This window comes from Silurus meridionalis, chromosome 28 (assembly GCF_014805685.1).
Source record: "Silurus meridionalis isolate SWU-2019-XX chromosome 28, ASM1480568v1, whole genome shotgun sequence".
In the NCBI taxonomy this organism is placed as follows: domain Eukaryota; kingdom Metazoa; phylum Chordata; class Actinopteri; order Siluriformes; family Siluridae; genus Silurus; species Silurus meridionalis.
This window is the reverse complement of record NC_060911.1, coordinates 10,410,023-10,429,589: the sequence shown is the minus strand read 5'-3', so window position 1 is coordinate 10,429,589 and position 19,567 is coordinate 10,410,023. Positions and strand designations below refer to the sequence as shown.

At 38.0% G+C, this 19,567-nt stretch overlaps 2 protein-coding genes across 3 annotated transcripts in view; one reads left to right on the top strand and one right to left on the bottom strand.

Annotated features, from left to right (window-relative positions):
* lrba (LPS responsive beige-like anchor protein) overlaps positions 1-19,567 on the bottom strand; it is a 208,705-nt gene that overhangs the window by 71,688 nt on the left and 117,450 nt on the right. For both annotated transcript variants that reach the window (XM_046843284.1, XM_046843283.1), the window contains 2 exons: positions 11,931-12,071; positions 8,993-9,129 (listed from right to left, as the gene is read on the bottom strand). In XM_046843284.1, coding sequence (XP_046699240.1) covers positions 8,993-9,129; positions 11,931-12,071 — 278 coding nt within the window. The remainder of the gene's footprint in view (positions 1-8,992; positions 9,130-11,930; positions 12,072-19,567) is intronic.
* mab21l2 (mab-21-like 2) lies at positions 4,510-7,588 on the top strand. The gene has a single exon (XM_046843285.1). It carries the CDS (start codon positions 5,477-5,479, stop codon positions 6,554-6,556), a length of 1,080 nt encoding a protein of 359 aa, XP_046699241.1. The 5' UTR covers positions 4,510-5,476; the 3' UTR covers positions 6,557-7,588.

The following is a 19,567-nucleotide window of genomic DNA, read 5'->3' as shown; positions in this document are numbered from 1 at the left end:
CGGTTTGATTTCTTCAGGGTCTGCACAGCTGGTGTGTGTGTGTGTGTGTGTGTGTGTGTGTGTGTGTGTGTGTGTGTAAACCTCTCAAATTTCCAGTACACACTAGAAACATCTCACTCTATTCCTGTGTCCTTCTCTATGCATGTCTCTCTCTCGCTCTCTTCTTACTTTTCTTTCGCTCTGTCTCTCTCACTTTTTCTTCGTACTTTTTTCTCTCAGTCTCTCTGTGTATCTAAATTTTTCTTCTTTAATTTTCTCTCAGTCTCTCTGTCACTTTTTTCTCTTTACATTTTTCTCAGTGTCTCTCTCTCTAACTTTTAACTCTCAGTATCTCTTTCTCAAAGGACAAAAATGTCTTTCAGCCTCTTTCTCCTTCACCCTGTTACCTGAAAGTGTGTAGTGTGCTAACACTAACATGAGTTTAGTCGAGCAGAAAAGAAAACAGTTACAGGTTTTTTCCTGCTGTCTGTCAGACTCTGTCTCTCTGTCTGTCAGTCTGTCTTGCTCTCTTGAGCAAACCAGCACATTTTATGTCCAAAATAAAATAAAACAAAACCATATCTTGGAGCATTTATATTCATCCTCATGAGAAGTATTACTTTTGATCTACACTACACTACACTACTTATTACACATGATCTACTGGTGCGTACCTTGATTTGGGACGTGGCCGGAGATAAAGGAAAGATAACAAGCCACTTCCAGACAATGCGCATCAGAAGAGCAGCCAGACGATCTGGAAATCATGTTAAAGTAGCAAAGAGACAGAGGATTTTGTGCTTGTGTGTGTGTGTGTGTGTGTGTGTGTGTGTGTGTGTGTGTGTGTGTGTGTGTGTGTGAGACAGAGAGAGAGAGAAAGAGGTGAGAAGCTTATCGGACACTATGCAGTGCCGTCAAAAGGATCAGAGTTGAGTTGTCAGATCAAAGAGGAGCATCTTTGTGCTACACACACACACACACACACACACACTATTCAATATGGAAAACCCTCTAAAGCTTATGGAAAAAAAGTGAAAAAGACCCTGCATTAGAATCTGGCTCACGGCTTTGTTTAAAAAAAAGAAAAAGGAAAGTGTGAAGAAAAAAGCCAGAATCTTAAACACTGTTAAGAGCCCTGAGTGTGAAGTGTGCACTCCGTTTCCAAAAAAAAAATACACTTCATATAAATGTCAGATTTACATTCACAAAGGAAAGGCAACACTTCAGTGGGCTTCGAGATGTTTATTCAGTTACAGTTTGTTGGGGTGTTTTTAATAAAGACAGAAAACAATGTATTTTGCAGAAAAAAAAATTCAGGTGTCCAAATATATTCTAACATCGTCTCACTCACTTTAGCCTGAGGAGCACTTTAGAGACGTTTTACAAGACTTATATATAACAATAAAAACATGTAAGAAGAAAGAAAGAAAGAAAGAAAGAAAGAAAGAAAGAAAGAAAGAAAGAAAGAAAGAAAGAAAGAAAGAAGTTATATAGGTAGAAGAGGCAGAATAAGAGATTTAAAAGAGAGACAGAGAGAAAGAAGGAGTGAGAATGTGACAGAACGACATGAAAGAAACAGAAAAAAGAGGAAATGGACAGAGAGAGAGAGAGAGAGAGAGAGAGAGAGAGAGAGAGAGAGAGAGAGAGAGAGAGAGAGAGAGAAATGTAAAAGACAGAGAGGACGGGTGACAGACAAAAATGAAAACAGAATTTGAAGGAGAGACAGGGAAAAAAACGGACAAATTGGAGAAAGAGTAAAGTGAAATAAAGAGAAAAGATGCAGACAACATGAGGAGAGAGAGAGAGAGAGAGAGAGAGAGAGAGAGAGAAAGAGAGAGAAATGTAGAAAGACATATTGTTCTTAATGATATAATGTACACATCAATGTACAAACCATTTTTACTTCACACACTACACGAGCGCACACACACACACACACACACACACACACACACACACACACTTAAAGACTGAAAGGAATAACATCTGACAACTGTAACTAAACAAACACGCATCTTAAAGAAAACTGCGTCAGAGCACAGCAGTGCATTATGGGTACGCATTCACTCAGGCTGAAGGAGTCACAGAATGACCCTTAAGATGGCCGACATGAAACACTGCGTTCATGTATGTCTCCTTTGAAACAACAAATCAGAACGGAGACAAAAACGCCTTCGGTTTTACAAACCGGCACTTTCGAGACCTGGGAATCACACCTGTAGCTCTAGACAGGGTGTCGCTAATGTGCTGGGGATTCTAAACACTATGGTCACACTCATGCTGGACAAAACTCGCTAGCTTGATGCGAGGGTGTGTGTGTGTGTGTGTGTGTCAGGGGCTAGTTATATCATATAAATATCTAGCTAAAAAAATAGAATATAAATAGGGATAAATGCCAGTTGAGTAGCTTATCTGCAATAGATCAATGTGCTAGCTGGATTGGTAGTTCGCTATTAACGTATATTGAAGTATATTATATTTTTGGAAAAGCACATATAGCAAACTCTAAAGATAAAGTTACTCAATTGTACCTTTTACAGGGATTTTTACAATTTTACAGCCACTGAGAGATTTCAAAACAAGTGTTAAACAACATTGTAAAAGTTTATTAAATTGATTACACCCATAGAGTCCAGCACGATATTCACCGCAATAATCGCAGATTTTTTCAGAGCAAAGTGTGTAACAAGAACACCGTAGAATTAAAAGAGCGCTGTTATGACGTCACACTTTGAGAGAGAGGGGGCGCACGTGCAAAACAAACATAACCTAAACACATAAAAACGATGAATAAATTAATAATTAATAAACATAAAGAAAAGAACACGGGAGAAAGGAAGGGGTGCGCGGATTTTAAAGCGCGAGCCGCGTTGTACAAAGTCCATGCATTTAACAGGTTACGTCACAATTTGAAATGATGATTTCAATTTGAAAATAAATCATGATTATTTTGCGCGTGACGTCGTGACTTAAACGCGAAGGCTTACGGCATTAAAAAAAAAACCTAAAAAATATATAAAGAAACAGCGCGCACAGAAACTGTTCAATGATAGAAACCAATAAATAGATAAATAAATACATACATAAATAAATGAATGAATAAAGGAAATAAGCATTAGAAGCATAGCGTGCACAATAAATTACCGGAAATCATAATTCAAATATGTATTATTATATCGTGGATAAACAAATAATAATAATAATAATATTAATTATTATTTATTAATTATTATTATTATTATAAAAAATGACGTGTATAATTCTGATATAATCTGTAATAAGATCAGGGCGTGTTGCATTAAAGGGTTTTTAATGACAAGCCCGATTAAACTCTTTAAACCCTATTAAAAAAAAAAAAATTCACACCGTGTTTCTATTCCCTCTAAATGTGTATTTAATAAACGGATCAGATTTTAATTATTGAAACAGATTCACAGGGGGGGAAACCCCGATTTGTCTGCCTGTCTGTATCTAAAACCCGGTGCACACCGAAGCCGACAAAAGTCACGGCGCACGTGCGCTGACCAGGCAGCCTTCAGGACGCAGATCATCAATAGAGAAGCCCAAAACGTGTACTGCGCGTGCCCGCAGGTATACCGTGTTTTATTATTCAGTTAAAATAAAATAAAAACAGGAATAAAGAGTGATTTATTTATTATCAAGTCACTTAAAATGCATTAAAAAACAAGAAAGGGTTGATATTTAATAATTGGAGTAATGCCATGAGTTTGTCACGCTGTTATAACGTGTAATAGCGCACTACATCCTGTTAAAATGCTAAACACACACAACGAAAATTCCAACTAAATTAAAATGGAGATAGTAGGAAAAATTGGGTTTATCTCAATAATAAGGAAAACATGTCGATTTTTTCTCGAAGATCGTGCGCGCTGTAATGAGCTGAAGTGTAATACGGTGTAATCAATACTAAATCAAAAAGTGCAATAGATTCAATATTTACATTAAACGACGATTATACAATGACCCCATATTAAATATACAAACATCTGTATATGAATACATGATCATTTTCTCTGCTCTGTTCAGTTTTATTTAGTAAATGATAATCCCCAGACCCTGCAGCTGATGCGTGCACACTGAGTATCTCACTAGTTTGTGGAACATGAATTGAAACGCGCATGTCGGCTCTGTGAGGAGTGTGTGAGCGTCACAACATGAAGTGCGACACGGGACAAGAGCGCGCGAGCGTGCACATATATCAGAGAACACACACCAGATATATGCGTTTATTCCTATATGAAAATTAGTGCATGATGAAACTGAAAATCAAAAATATTTAGATAGGAAGAATAAACCCGACAAATAACAGCATTTAGAAAGCGAAAAAAATAAACAGACAGACGAATAAATAAAGAAAACTAGCGTGGTGTATTGGTAATTTACCAATTTTTATATTTATTTATTTATTTATTTATTTATTTATTTATTTATTTGAAAAATACCCACCTAATTCCTATTTAAGTAGAACTTTATTTGGATTTTTTTTTTTTTTTTTTTACAAATAAATAAATTCTCCTAATGACGAAAGTCTGAACAGGAACCCAGCGCGAGCGAGCAAGCGACCGATCGTCCCGAGCGCGCGCATGCAGGACGCGGAACGCGCCGCATCTCACGCGCTCCTCCGGGTCTGTCTGTGCTTGCGGGACTGAGAGAGTTTAGAACGGCGGATAGGTGAGGGGGTGGGCGTAGTCAGATAATCCCATCAACACACACACACACACACACACACACACACACACACACACACACACACACACACACACACACAGACACACACAACAAAACACACAGACTCCCCTCCCCACACTTCTGATAATGTGTCCTGATTGGTCAGAGGGATCCGGCGGTGCCTCTGATTGGCAGGATGTTCAGGTCCGGCCCTCAGTTTCTGTCCGGGATATGAGGCTTCAGCTAAAAGGCCATTCATGAGATTCGGCATTCCAACAGAACGGAGGAGACGGAGGAGACCCGCGCGCCCGCACACGCACACACACACACACATCCACCCACGCACGCACGCGTGAGCACACACTCACACACATCCACCCACGCACGCACGCGTGAGCACACACTCGTGCAGAGATGACACACTGACATGCTGAGCGCATCGGCAGCTTCATTATCATCTTCTGCTTTATTTTATTTCTGGAACACTGAGGAACTCTGACCTCTCACACACCACAGGTGCAAAAACTTCTGCAGCTCCTTTTTTTTCTTGAAAGTTTTTTGGCCTTGGCTACACTGACATACACACTATCCATTCCACAGTAGGTACAACTTTTCCTTTTTCATCTTTCACCCTCCGTTTTTCCAGACTCCCACTGGTCGTTTCCAGCATTTTCCTTTTTTTTGTACATTTCTTTTATTTATACTCCTACAAAAATTTTTTGGATTTTGGATCTGCCCGGTTAAAGCGTTGGATCCGTCGGTGTACTGCGATCCTCCTCCGGTGTTCGGCCCGGACCTCTGCCCCAACATGATCGCTGCTCAGGCGAAGCTGGTCTACCAGCTCAACAAATACTACAACGAGCGGTGCCAGTCGCGCAAGGCGGCCATCGCCAAGACGATCCGCGAGGTGTGTAAGGTTGTATCGGACGTCCTGAAGGAGGTGGAGGTACAGGAGCCACGCTTCATCAGCTCCCTGAGCGAGATCGATGCGCGCTACGAGGGCCTCGAGGTAATCTCGCCTCACGAGTTCGAAGTCGTGCTCTACCTCAACCAGATGGGCGTCTTCAATTTTGTGGATGACGGCTCGCTGCCAGGCTGTGCCGTCCTGAAACTCAGCGATGGCCGCAAGCGCAGCATGTCGCTCTGGGTCGAGTTCATAACCGCCTCGGGGTATTTGTCAGCACGCAAGATTCGATCGAGATTCCAGACTCTGGTGGCGCAGGCGGTGGACAAGTGCAGCTACCGCGATTCGGTCAAGATGGTGGCCGACACGAGTGAGGTGAAGCTGCGGATTCGAGAGCGTTACGTGGTGCAGATCACTCCAGCCTTTAAGTGCACCGGGATCTGGCCCCGCAGTGCTGCTCAGTGGCCTCCACCACACATCCCATGGCCCGGCCCGAACCGGGTTGCTGAGGTCAAAGCTGAAGGATTTAATCTGCTCTCGAAAGAATGCTACACGTTAGCTGGAAAGCAAAGCTCAGCCGAGAGCGACGCCTGGGTCCTGCAGTTCGCCGAGGCGGAAAACCGACTCCTGATGTCCGGCTGCAGAAAGAAGTGCCTATCGGTTTTAAAAACGCTGCGCGACAGGCACTTGGAGCTCCCGGGCCAGCCGCTCAATGGCTACCACATGAAGACGCTGCTGCTGTACGAGTGCGAGAAGCACCCGCGTGAGAGCGACTGGGACGAGGCGAGCCTCGGCGATCGCATCAACGGTGTCCTGCTGCAGCTCGTCTCCTGTTTGCAGTGCCGCCGGTGTCCTCACTACTTCTTACCCAACCTTGATTTATTTCAAGGCAAGGCGACGTCAGCCCTCGAGGCGGCCGCCAAGCAGACCTGGAGACTCGCGAGGGAGATCCTGACCAATGCTAAGAGCCTGGACAAACTCTGAGCTCTAAAAATAAATGAACTCAATTAACTCGAAAACAAAAGACATTGAGAACGGCGCAAAAAAAAAAAAAAATAGATCTGCAAAAACGCCTGGACAAACTCAACCAACAAACAAGACCTGGAGACTCACAAGAGAAATTCTGAGCAATGACAAAAACCAGGAGCGACTCGAATAAATAAAAACATGCCGAGTCACCAAACTTGAACAATTTACAAAGACAAAAACCGGGAAAAAAAGAGAGACTCTGGAACAGCACTAGGAGCCTGAACAAACTCTGGAAGAAATGAAAACAAGGACTGGAGAAATGTGTAGTAACCTGCAACAACTGTAAAAATGAGGTGGAGACGAAACAAGGTGGTGAACTGTGACGACGGAACGGCAGAAAAACTCAAACCCGAGGGAGACTTTAAAAAAATAATCTTGGACAGAAAAAAACCCACAATAAATAACAATTAAGTCGAACAAAGCGGCATGCTGAACATCACGTCACGTGTGCTTTCTGAAAGACTTTTCTCTCCAACCAGGACATTTTACAGCATTGAGAATAAATAATAGACGCACATTTCAATCTCGTCATGATTTCACTTCTCATCCTTTATAATGACGACAGCAGCTTGGACAAGACTGTAAAATATTAATAATAACAATAAAAAACAACAACAATGCAAACTTGAAAAGAGAACCTTAATGGACATACGAACACTCCAGACTTTTTAGATTTTCACTGAAAGTGGACTTAATGGAGCTGATCGGGGAGAAAGTGTTTCGGCTGAGGCGCGAATGGGAAATTTTGCGAGGAGAAAAAAAAATAAACATGAAGGTACATTTTAACGTCGTAACGTCTGCTTAAATCTTTTCTTTCCTTTTTTTTCACAAAGTGAAATTGCTTTTTATTTAATTACCATGCACAATATCTTGCTTTATTGTTTGAAAAAAAAAAAGACTGTAGCGTGCCAAGTTTTCCATTTTATGTGTCTAAAAATTGAAATGTTAATAAAATGATATTAAACTTAGCAATTGTTTGTTTGTATGCTAAATAAAATAAATAAATACTATTAATAATACTTTGGTATTGTATTATCCAATCAAATGCTTAAAAAATTTTTATTTGATATTATTGATATTTAATAATATTGAATCAATTTCATGCTGAATTATTCGGTTGTAATGGCAATAAATTAAATTAAACTGCATGTATTAAAGCTTATAATTATACAATGACAAATAATTAACTATATATTAAATAATACATATTTAATCTTTAACACACTATATACAGTGCTCTATATACACGTTTATGCATTATGCAAAATGCACTATGAAGATGCAGCAAATACTTGAAAAAATTATATGTTTTTATACTAATAAAAATATAATTAAATATTTTACTACAATATATATATATATATATATATATATATATATATATATATATATATATATATATATATATAATATATATATATAAATGAATAAATAGAGTACATATTTCATTTTGTATATAGCTAAATTATACACACTCGGAACAAACGCACCATAATAAAGCAGCTTCTGTGTTTTAATAAATATAATTAAAAAAATAGCATAAAGATTATCCAGCATAAATAACTATAAAACTTAGTATAATAAAATAACTATAAAACCTAACAAAATAAATCGTTTTTTAAACGCCTAAACAAACACAAAAAGAAAGAAAAGATTTATTACAATGTATTCAAAATAATTAATTTTATATGAAATAAAACTGATTTCAAAAATAATAAACAATAATAAATTGTGAAAAAGGGAACTAACAAATAAACTAGCTCTTTTTTTAAGAACGAATGATTTTTAACTAATAATAATAATTACAGAGCTCACTGGTAAAGTGCAGCCCTGCATGTGAGCGGCTACTGGAAAACTATTATTATTATAATAAATATGCAAAAATATGTACTACATTATTTTTATTATTACTATTACTATAAATATTAATATTATTTTTAGTGTGCATGTGTGTATACAAACTCATATGCAATCACACACACATCAGTTTAAAGTAGATGGCCTCATATCTAGTACACACCATACACACTATTTAGTGTTAGTGAGCAAGAAGTGATGCAACAACCTAATGGCCCAAATCTCAACTTCCTACTGACAAAAAGTCAGTTTTCCTTTCTGAAAAGTGAATATAAATGATATGATGATATTTTTTACAAAAACAGACCAGTCAGCAGCTCTGGCTACACACACACACACACACACACACACACACACACACACACACACACACACACAAATCTACAACATGCAAAAACACATTTACTGTAATTACAAGCTGCACAACTTGCTTTTAATTTCCACCTTCGAAGCGTGGCAATTTCTTCATTCTCCAGAATGTGTGTGTGTGTGTGTGTGTGTGTGTGTGTGTGTGTGTGTGTGTGTGTCCCCTACCTTGGGGTCGATAATCTTGACGTTAACTTCGTCTTCATCCACCTCAAAGTAAAGCTCGTTGGCGGTGATGGACAGAGTTCCTTTCATGACGAGTGCAGGAGAGACCAGCTCAGCTACTGTGCTGAGAGACACTGTGCCTACACACACACACACACACACACACACACACACACACACACACACACACACACACACACAAACAGAAAGCCAGAAGTTGTATAAGTATACTAACACCAGTTTCAGTGTTTTTCTTTGTTTCTTGGTGTTTCTCAGTGTTCTTAGGGTTTCCCATTGTTGGTGTTTCTCAGTGTAATCAGTGTTGATGTTTTATCATCCAGCATTGGAAGTTTCTCAGCGTTCCTTCCTGCTGATGTTATTAATTAGTGGTGTTTCTTCTTCACACACTCTTTATCACTACACACTCATTACAATCCTAACACACACTTATAATAACTACACTCAATAAAATCCCTAACACACACTCATAACAACTACACACTCAATACAATCCTAACACACACTCATTATAACAACACACTCTTTACAATCCCTAACACACACTCATTATACTTACACACTCAATACAATCCTAACACACACTCATAACCAATAACACACACTCATTATATTTACACACTCAATACAATCCTAACACACACTCATTATAACTACACACTCATTACAATCTCTAACACACACTCATTATGACTACACACTTATAATAACTACACACTCAATACAATCCTAACACACTCACTACAATCCCTAACACACACTCATTATAACTACACACTCACTACAATCCCTAACACACACTCATTATAACTACACACTCATTACAATCCCTAACACACACTCATTATAACTACACACTCATTACAATCCCCAACACACACTCATTATAACTACACACTCATTACAATCCCCAACACACACTCATTATAACTACACACTCATTACAATCCCTAACACACACTCATTATAACTACACACTCATTACAATCCCTAACACACACTCATTATAACTACACACTCATTACAATCCTAACACACTCATTATAACTACACACTCATTACAATCCCTAACACACTCATTATAACTACACACTCATTACAATCCCTAACACACACTCATTATAACTACACACTTATTACAATCCCTAAAACACACTCATTATAACTACACACTCATTACAATCCCTAACACACACTCATTATAACTACACACTCATTACAATCCCTAACACACACTCATTATAACTACACACTCCTTTTATTCCTAACACACACTCATTATAACTACACACTCATAACTACACACTATAATTTAAATATAAATCATTCTATTAGTTTTTCCTTTCTTTTTTGACTTGTGTATTTTCTAAGGCGATGCACTTGCACGCGTGTACACACACACACACACCCCAACCAAATAATTTATGTTTAAAGCTGTGTTTACAAATTAAATATTTGCTCAGCAGACAAAAGAAGAGAATGTCTTTAAAGAAAATTAAATCCAAACGATTTGCTCCTTTGCTTTTTTTTTTTTTGCCACTCAAACAAAACGGGAAATTTCAAATATTTAAAGCAACAAATGATCGAAGAAAGAAAATCATAGACATTGCAGCTCTGATTTCTCTCGTGTATATGTGCCGCTTTCATTTCTTTACAAATAACCTGCTTTTCAAAGGTTATCGTTTTGATACACAGTTATCTAAACTGCACAAAATAAAAGCACTCATTATGTCACACTAACAGAGATGGACAGATATGCTCATTAATTCCCTCCAGGTCATGTGATTTGGGACACGGCCCTTCTGACGACTTGTAAAGCTACCGTGACCTGCCAAATCAATCCTAAATATTTAAGGACAATTTTTATTTCCTTTTCGAGGATTGCTCTGTGATTTGAGACACGGCTTTCACACCCACCCACAATATAAATTCTTAAATTTGGGATGCGCCGATCAGAAATCAAGGATGAGAAAGGGAGAGAGAGAGAGAGAGAGAGAGAAAGAGAGAAGGAGTAAGGAAAGCAGGGGAGGAGAGAGAATAATCTGAACTGATCCTTTCTATACCGGATTTCTGATCACACATCACAGCTGCATCACAAATACACTGAAAAACACAGTTTTTACGTGTGCTTGTGTGTGTAGGTGTGTACTAATGCAGTGCTACTATGCACAGTGTATGGACTGTTTGCCCAGTGTGTGTTTGAACATTTTGTTTGTGTGTGTGCAGTGTGTGTTTGTGCAGAGAGTGTCTGTATGCGCTTGCAGTTTGCATGTGTGCACTCGCACACTGCTGTGTGTGTGCACAAAGTGTGAGCGTTTGTGCAGTGCCTATGTGTTTGCACAGTGTGTGAGTGTACATATGCAGTGCATTAATGCATAGCGTATGCACAGTTTGCCAAGTGCGTTTGTACATTTTGTTTGTGTGTGTGTGTGCATTTGATCAGTGCATAATTGTGTTCATGTAATGTCTGTGTGTATATGTGTGTGTGTGTGTGTGTGTGTGTGTGTATGCAGTGCATATATGCACAGTGTGTTTGTGTAGTGTCTGTATGCACTTGCAGTTTGTAATGTGTGCATTTGTGCAGTCTATATCCGTGTTTGCACAGTGTGTGTGTGTGTGTGTGCTTATGCAGTGCATATATGTACAGTTAATACACAGTTTGCACAGTGTGTGTGTGTGTGTGTGCTTATGCAGTGCATATATGTACAGTTTATACACAGTTTGCACAATGTGTGTGCGTGTGTGTGTGCTTATGCAGTGCATATATGTACAGGTTATACAGTTTGCCCAGTGTATGTGTGTGTGGTGCGCGTTGATTTGTGCAGTGTTGTATTTGTTTGCAGTTTGAGTGTGTGTGTGTGTGTGTGCTTTTCCACATTTTGTGTGTGTAGGTGTTTGCATAATGTGTGTGTGTTTGTCGTACCTGTGAGACTGTCCAGCTCTTTCTCCTCCAGAGATGAGATGGTGTCGTCGTCTCCCTCCGTCACACTCTCGCTCTCGGCACTCTGATTCCTCGCCGTGTCTTTCCCGAGCTGCTGCCCCTTCAGCACGTCATCCTCTGGAGCTGAGCAAACAAATGCAAAAATATTCATATTACTTTTACCTTACAACTATTTTATACATTTAAAATATTTGTTCACTTTGAAATAATGACATTCTATTCCACAGCTAAATTTTATTCTGAAAATGAACAGAAAAAATGTAATATTTTGATTATTTAAATATTTAATAATAATCTAAAATAAATAAATAAATACTTAAATAACTCTTTATTAATTACATTCATTGACAACACGTCTAGAAAAATGTGCTACCTGGCCAAAAGTATTAGGACACCCTTTCTAGCCATGTCTTTGAATGCAGTAGCATGAAATTTTTCTTTCACTTGAACATGTTCCATGAAGATCTGCTTTACACGGTTTGGAGTGAAAGATCTTAAGTGGCCTCCTATAGAGCTATAAACCCTTTACGACACTTCTGGGATGAATGTGAACACTGATGAAATTTTTCCAAATGAGGATGAGTTCCCCTTTTGAGTCTGGTTCCTCTCAAGGTTTCTTCCTCAGAGATTTTCCTTGCCACAGTCTGCTGCTCATCAGGGATAAATGCACACATTCCCCTTAACTTTAAAAATTCTGTAAAGTTGCTTTGAGACAATGTCTGTTGTGAAAAGTGCTATGAAAATAAACTTGACTTGACTTGACTGCCCCCCAGGCCTCCTCACCTCACCGACGTCAGTACTTGACTTTACTAACGTCCTTGTAGCTGAATGAGCACAAAATCTCCACAAGCACACTAATCTAACAGAACATCTCCTCAGAGGAGAAAGAGAACACGCTCGAAATGAACAAACTTCCTTTATTATACTCATATTTATATATTTGATACAGGAGCAGTCTGACGTCTCAAATTTCAGGTTGTGGAAATCATTCGCTTTTCTTGGGAAATTGTGAATTATGGGAAAAAAATAAATAAAAAAATGAAACCAGGAAGAAAATATTTGTGGAAACATCATTTTATTATAAATTTTTAAGTAAATTAAGTTAATTAAGTTTGAAACACTAATAATAATAATAATAATAATAATTTAACAAACACTCATAAGCTTAAAACAACATGGGTTCTTGCTTTTTATACTTCACTTCTTTTCTGTCCTCTTTGTCAGTGTCTGTTCTTCCTCTTTTTCTTTCCAAACAATTCTCTTTCGTTCTCTTAAATTTTTATCTTCAATTTCTTATTAAAAAAAAATTGTTATTGCTACTTTTAGAGAAAATAAATGAAACAAATCTTTTGTGCATTCTTTGTTACATTACATACGTTTCTATATTTAATAACCGTCAATTTTCTTTAACTTTTTTCTCTTCTTTTATCTTCCTATAATTTTTCCCTAATTTTCTGCATTTTTTCTTTTTTTTTTTACTTTTTTTTATCTTTTTTAATTAAAAAACACACACGCACACACAACTTTTGCTTCTTGGCTTCTTTTAACAAAAATCTCTTGTTTTCCTTCACTTATTTTTCCTTAAAAAAAAAAAAAAAAAAAAAAAGGTTTTTTTTGTCCCCTCTTGTCTCTATCTGTTTTTTGCTTCTCTCTTCAAAACCTTCATCTAATCACTCACGCTTGTTTTTTTCATTCTGTCCAATTATATACGAATTAAATAATTCCATTCAAAATTTCCCTTTATTCTCTCATCGTATATTTTTCATCTTTTTTATTTCATTTTCTATTTTTGATTTTTCTCTTTTAATTCTTTTAAGCACAAAAAAGACCTTTATCTACTTTTCTCTTTACCTTCAGTTATCTCTAATATTTTTTTCTTCAGACTGTATTTGTCAGGAAAACATACAGAAAAAACACACACCTAACTTCTGTTGATCCATCCTTTCCACCACTTTCTATCTAGAGAAAATACAGAAATGTGACCATCCTGCTTGCTTTCCTCAGCAGTGCATTCTTGCAATGGTATAAGACACTCAACACTGTGACCTTTAACTTTTGCTCCCTTACTCTCCGATTGTGGCACCTAAAGTCTTATTTTGCATCCGGAAAGAAAAAAAAAAACCCTGAAATGCGATCTTCTCGTTCGCTTGCATCGTAGTGTGCACTTTATAGTCCACTCAATAGCCGATGCTTTTGACCTCTCTCTCTTTCTCGCTCTCTCTCTCCGTCTCTGTACGCATCACCTGAGGGAGTTTTCGTCTCCCAGACGTTAGGGGAAGGAGGCAGTGAGGGGAGCGAGTGGCGGTGGAAAAGTGCGATGATATTTAGAACGCTCTTCCTGTAATTATGTTTCCCCCGGAGAGTTCGCAGTTAGCAGCAGTGAAATCGCTACCAGCTTCCTAATATGTACCACATGCACATCTCTCTCTCTCTCTGACAGAAAAAAAACAAGCAGTCCCAATTTCTACTATATATATATATATATATATATATATATATATATATATAAAAATATTTAAAATCCCAATCATCGTCTAACTGATAGTTTACGATGGCGTTATGTAAGAACGTGGATCCTACAGGACTCGAATCCCACGATGCACTGGGAAACAAACTGACCACCGAAATCCCATTCAAACTATTATTCATAAAGTTCAGCAATAAAAGCACAGAAAGTTGTGTCACGTTGACTACCTGAGCTACGTACTGCTTTCCGAGCTGCACGATCATTTGGTGTTAGCTGTACAGAAATACTGTAATAATACCTCCCCGAATTCATACAAGAATGGAACAATTTTAAAATACAATACACACTCATCAGCGTAATAAGGCAAACCTCTTACTAACAGCAACTTGCAGCCATCAGAGAATGGGCATTTTTAATAAAGCTGACGATTTCTGGGCGACATGAGACATGCCGATTGTCTTTGACTAGATGTCGACGTGTCCAGTGGTGACGAGAGTAAATTTCAAAAATTTGCAACTTTATGCAAAAAGAGAGAGATTTGGTGCTGAGACAACAAGTGGAGCGCTATCCGCTAATAACAGTTATTTTGGTGACCAGGAGCAGTGGTGGATGAAGTACACAAACCATGTAGTCGAGTTAAAGTAGATACACTCAGTAAAATATGACTCCAGTAAAATTGTCCCTTTAAACTTTCACTTGAGTAAAAGTACAAAAAATATTTGCCTCCAATTGTTTTCAAGTATCCAAAGTACTATGATTTATTATGGCTGTAATGCTCCTATTATAATTTGTCACAAGACTCTTTACTTAATCCACTCAGTTTATGTGAAAAATCTCTGTTACTCAACACAACAATCTATTATATATAATTATAAAAATGAGTCAAACACTGATTGATATCTATTAGAATGATCATAAACCCCAAAACCTTCTTTTCAACTACTTCAAAAAAAATCACACAAATAAGGACACGGGTGCTGTGGCGAGTTCGGCTTGAATTTCATCCTCCATTTATTCCTCTCTAAATGTTCTGCTTGTTGTTGAATTGATGCTGAACTGTATGTTGGTGATCAGCAGATACCAAGCAGCAATCAGAACAAGTTTAAAATAGAGCGCACGCTCGACCCTGATTGGTGGATTGCTGTGTGTTTGACCAGTTCACTTTTTATCCTCATAACTAGTAAAAGTAAAAATGTTAAATGTTTTATGTAGTGAAGTTTAAGTAAAAGTTTCCCCAAATGCAAATACTTCAGTAAAGTACAGATACACAAAAAAGCTACTTGAATACAGTAACGAATTACATCCACTTTCTTATTGTACACCACTGACCAGGAGTAATAACATCCACTAGTGACTTTATAGAACAGCATATTTTAACAAACAACCACATTTAAGGCCATGTCCATACTAATATGCTTTTGCTTGAAAACAAGTATTTTCCTCTTAGTTTTGGCCTTTAGTCCACACTGCTGTTTTCACATTGGGATGTAGACTGTGAAAACAAAGGCTTTTAAAAACGATTGTGTTTTCTGTCGTTCTCGTAAGGTTTGAAAAATCCGGAAAGTAAATAATCAACATTTGGAAATGACGCAGGTTTTGCTCGTTTTGGGAAAAACGATTGAAAACGACATGTTGTATGCGGAGCGTACCTGTAAGTTACAAGTTCGTAAAGCACAAACCCGTGCATATCTGGCATATGACCTTGGTGTGATCTTGATGCTTTTTGGATCAATTCCAAACACTACCGAATTCATCTGATGGCGGTAAGTTTATACACCTTTTATAGTATCTCTTGGGTATGACACTGGAGAGAATCTCAGATGGTTGCTTGGTCGGGTGGGGAGACTTTTATGATTGTGAAAATGAATTTATTTGAATTTAAGCAAATAATGAAAGACGTCAGGGAAGCTGGATGTAATCCTGCACCTGCACTGAAGAATTTTCACTCGCTCTAAATAACACAATCGGTCCGGAAACGTTTTATACTAATTAGTCTTGTGTTTATTTATTTTTAATCTAGATTTTAATGTCAGAGCTGATTTTATCACTGAATATCTGGCAACCCTGCAGCACAGGTTAGTGATCTGTCGATTTGTCCGGCAAAATGGACACAAGAAACGACATCCAGGTAACTTCCAGCAGACGTATGATATCTCTAGTCTGCTTTTTGAGAGTAAAAATCAATGAGATCATTCTCTCTCACACACACACACACACACACACACACGCACACACGGTTTGACAGATATTTTGTTGTTGAATTTTCTGACTGTGTTTTGAAGTGTTAAACAAGGCGTTTAAATAAAGATGGGTGTGTGTGTATATATGTGCGTGTGTGAGTGTTTGTATGTGTGTGTATAATGTGCTGCTTTTTCACTCAAACACAGGCGCATTCAGAAATATGCAGATTAGAACCAGATGCAGAAACACAGAGCAGAAGAAAAAAAAAAAAATCACCCTCAAAATAATATTTATTAGTGCTTGCATCGCCGGTCCGCTCCGTCGAGCGCAGCACGGGCATTATTCAAAGATCACGCCGAATGTCTTATTTCAAGTTCGCCGGAGGAAAAAAAAAAGGATCTGAATTTTTTGGAGCAATTAAAGAAAAAAGAGAAAAAGAAAAAGCGACTGAAGAGGTCGCTGAATAATCAGAAGATTATAACCAGCTGCAGGAGTTGGGTTTTTTACCCCAGAAAATTCTGAAATGTGGCGTGTGTGTGTGTGTGTGTGTGTTTGTGTGTGTGCGCGTGTGTGTGTGTGTTTTTAGCTCGAAAAGCAGTGCACTCGTTACACCAAACACGCACAACAGTTGTGTGTAGAACTTTTTTTTTTTTTTCCATGGGCCAGACTTGAGTTAAACATTAAATAATCTGATTCTAATCAGGAAGCTGGGATTTTCCTCTTCTCTGGTGGGGAAATTAGTTGAAGGAGAGCAGAAATAAATCTTCTGTACCTCAGGGGAGGTGGCAAAAAAAAACAAAAACAAAAACAACAACGTACAAATAAACACAGCAGAGCCAGGGTTATGGCAGAAATAGGATTTGAGCGAATTGAAATAAAAAATAAAAAAAAAACAGCTACTAAAGAGAAGTGAGCACATGCTAGATGCTTTATTCCTCTTTAAGTTCACGTCCTGTTCTCACTGTTTGGAAACTGACACTGGAGACTCCTTCCCCAATGAAGGCATCAACAAATGCACAAGTCTGAATCCTGTAATCCACGAGTCGTTGCTGTGGTATGAGCTCGAGTTCACTTGTGATGTGGAGCTGCACTACTTCACCTTCCAACCTCCTGATCAAAATCCAGAACTCAACAGCACTGTGGTCAATGCTGCAGGACGATGACTACAATTGTAAATGTTTTTAAATGGTTTAAAAAGAAAAGTCTTCGTTTTTAAAATACATTTAGTTCACTAGTTCAGCTCACTCGATTAGTACACTTGGTTAGCTTACTAGGTTAGTACACTCAGTATATTAAGTTAGCAATCTAGGTTAGTACGCTCAGTTAGATCACTAGGTAATTAAAGTCGGTTAGATCACTAGATAAGTACAGTTAGTTAGATCAATAGGTAATTACAGTCGGTTAGATCACTAGGTAATTAAAGTCCGTTAGATCACTAGATAAGTACAGTCGGTTAGATCACTAGGTAAGTACAGTCGGTTAGATCACTAGGTAAGTACAGTCAGTTAGATCACTAGGTAAGTACAGTCGGTTAGATCACTAGGTAAGTACAGTCGGTTAGATCACTAGGTAAGTACAGTCGATTAGATCACTAGGTAAGTATAGTTAGTTAGATCACTAGGTAATTAAAGTCCGTTAGATCACTAGGTAAGTACAGTCGGTTAGATCACTAGGTAATTACAGTCGATTAGATCACTAGGTAAGTATAGTTAGTTAGATCACTAGGTAAGTACAGTCGGTTAGATCACTAGGTAATTACAGTCGATTAGATCACTAGGTAAGTATAGTCGGCTAGATCACTAGGTAAGTACAGTCAGTTAGATCACTAGATAAGTACAGTCGGTTAGATAACTAGATAAGTACAGTCGGTTAGATCAATAGGTAAGTACAGTCAGTTAGATCACTAGATAAGTACAGTCGGTTAGATCAATAGCTAAGTACAGTCAGTTAGATCACTAGGTAAGTACAGTCAGTTAGATCACTAGGTAATTGCAGTCGGTTAGATCACTAGGTAAGTACAGTCGGTTAGATCACTAGGTAATTACAGTCGGTTAGATCACTAGGTAAGTACAGTCTGTTATATCACTAGATAAGTACAGTCGATTAGATCACTAGGTAAGTACAGTCAGTTAGATCACTAGGTAAGTACAGTCAGTTAGATCACTAGGTAAGTACAGTCGGTTAGATCACTAGGTAAGTACAGTCGGTTAGATCACTAGGTAATTACAGTCGATTAGATCACTAGGTAAGTACAGTCGGTTAGATCACTAGATAAGTACAGTCAGTTAGATCACTAGATAAGTACAGTCAGTTAGATCACTAGGTAAGTACAGTCGGTTAGATCACTAGGTAAGTACAGTCGGTTAGATCACTAGGTAAGTACAGTCGATTAGATCACTAGGTAAGTATAGTTAGTTAGATCACTAGGTAAGTATAGTCGGCTAGATCACTAGGTAAGTACAGTCAGTTAGATCACTAGATAAGTACAGTCGGTTAGATAACTAGATAAGTACAGTCGGTTAGATCAATAGGTAAGTACAGTCAGTTAGATCACTAGATAAGTACAGTCGGTTAGATCAATAGGTAAGTACAGTCAGTTAGATCACTAGGTAATTGCAGTCGGTTAGATCACTAGGTAAGTACAGTCGGTTAGATCACTAGGTAATTACAGTCGGTTAGATCACTAGGTAAGTACAGTCTGTTATATCACTAGATAAGTAGAGTCGATTAGATCACTAGGTAAGTACAGTCGGTTAGATCACTAGGTAAGTACAGTCGGTTAGATCACTAGGTAAGTACAGTCGGTTAGATCACTAGGTAAGTACAGTCGGTTAGATCACTAGGTAAGTACAGTCAGTTAGATCACTAGATAAGTACAGTTGATTAGATCACTAGGTAAGTACAGTCGGTTAGATCACTAGATAAGTACAGTCGGTTAGATCACTAGGTAAGTACAGTCAGTTAGATCACT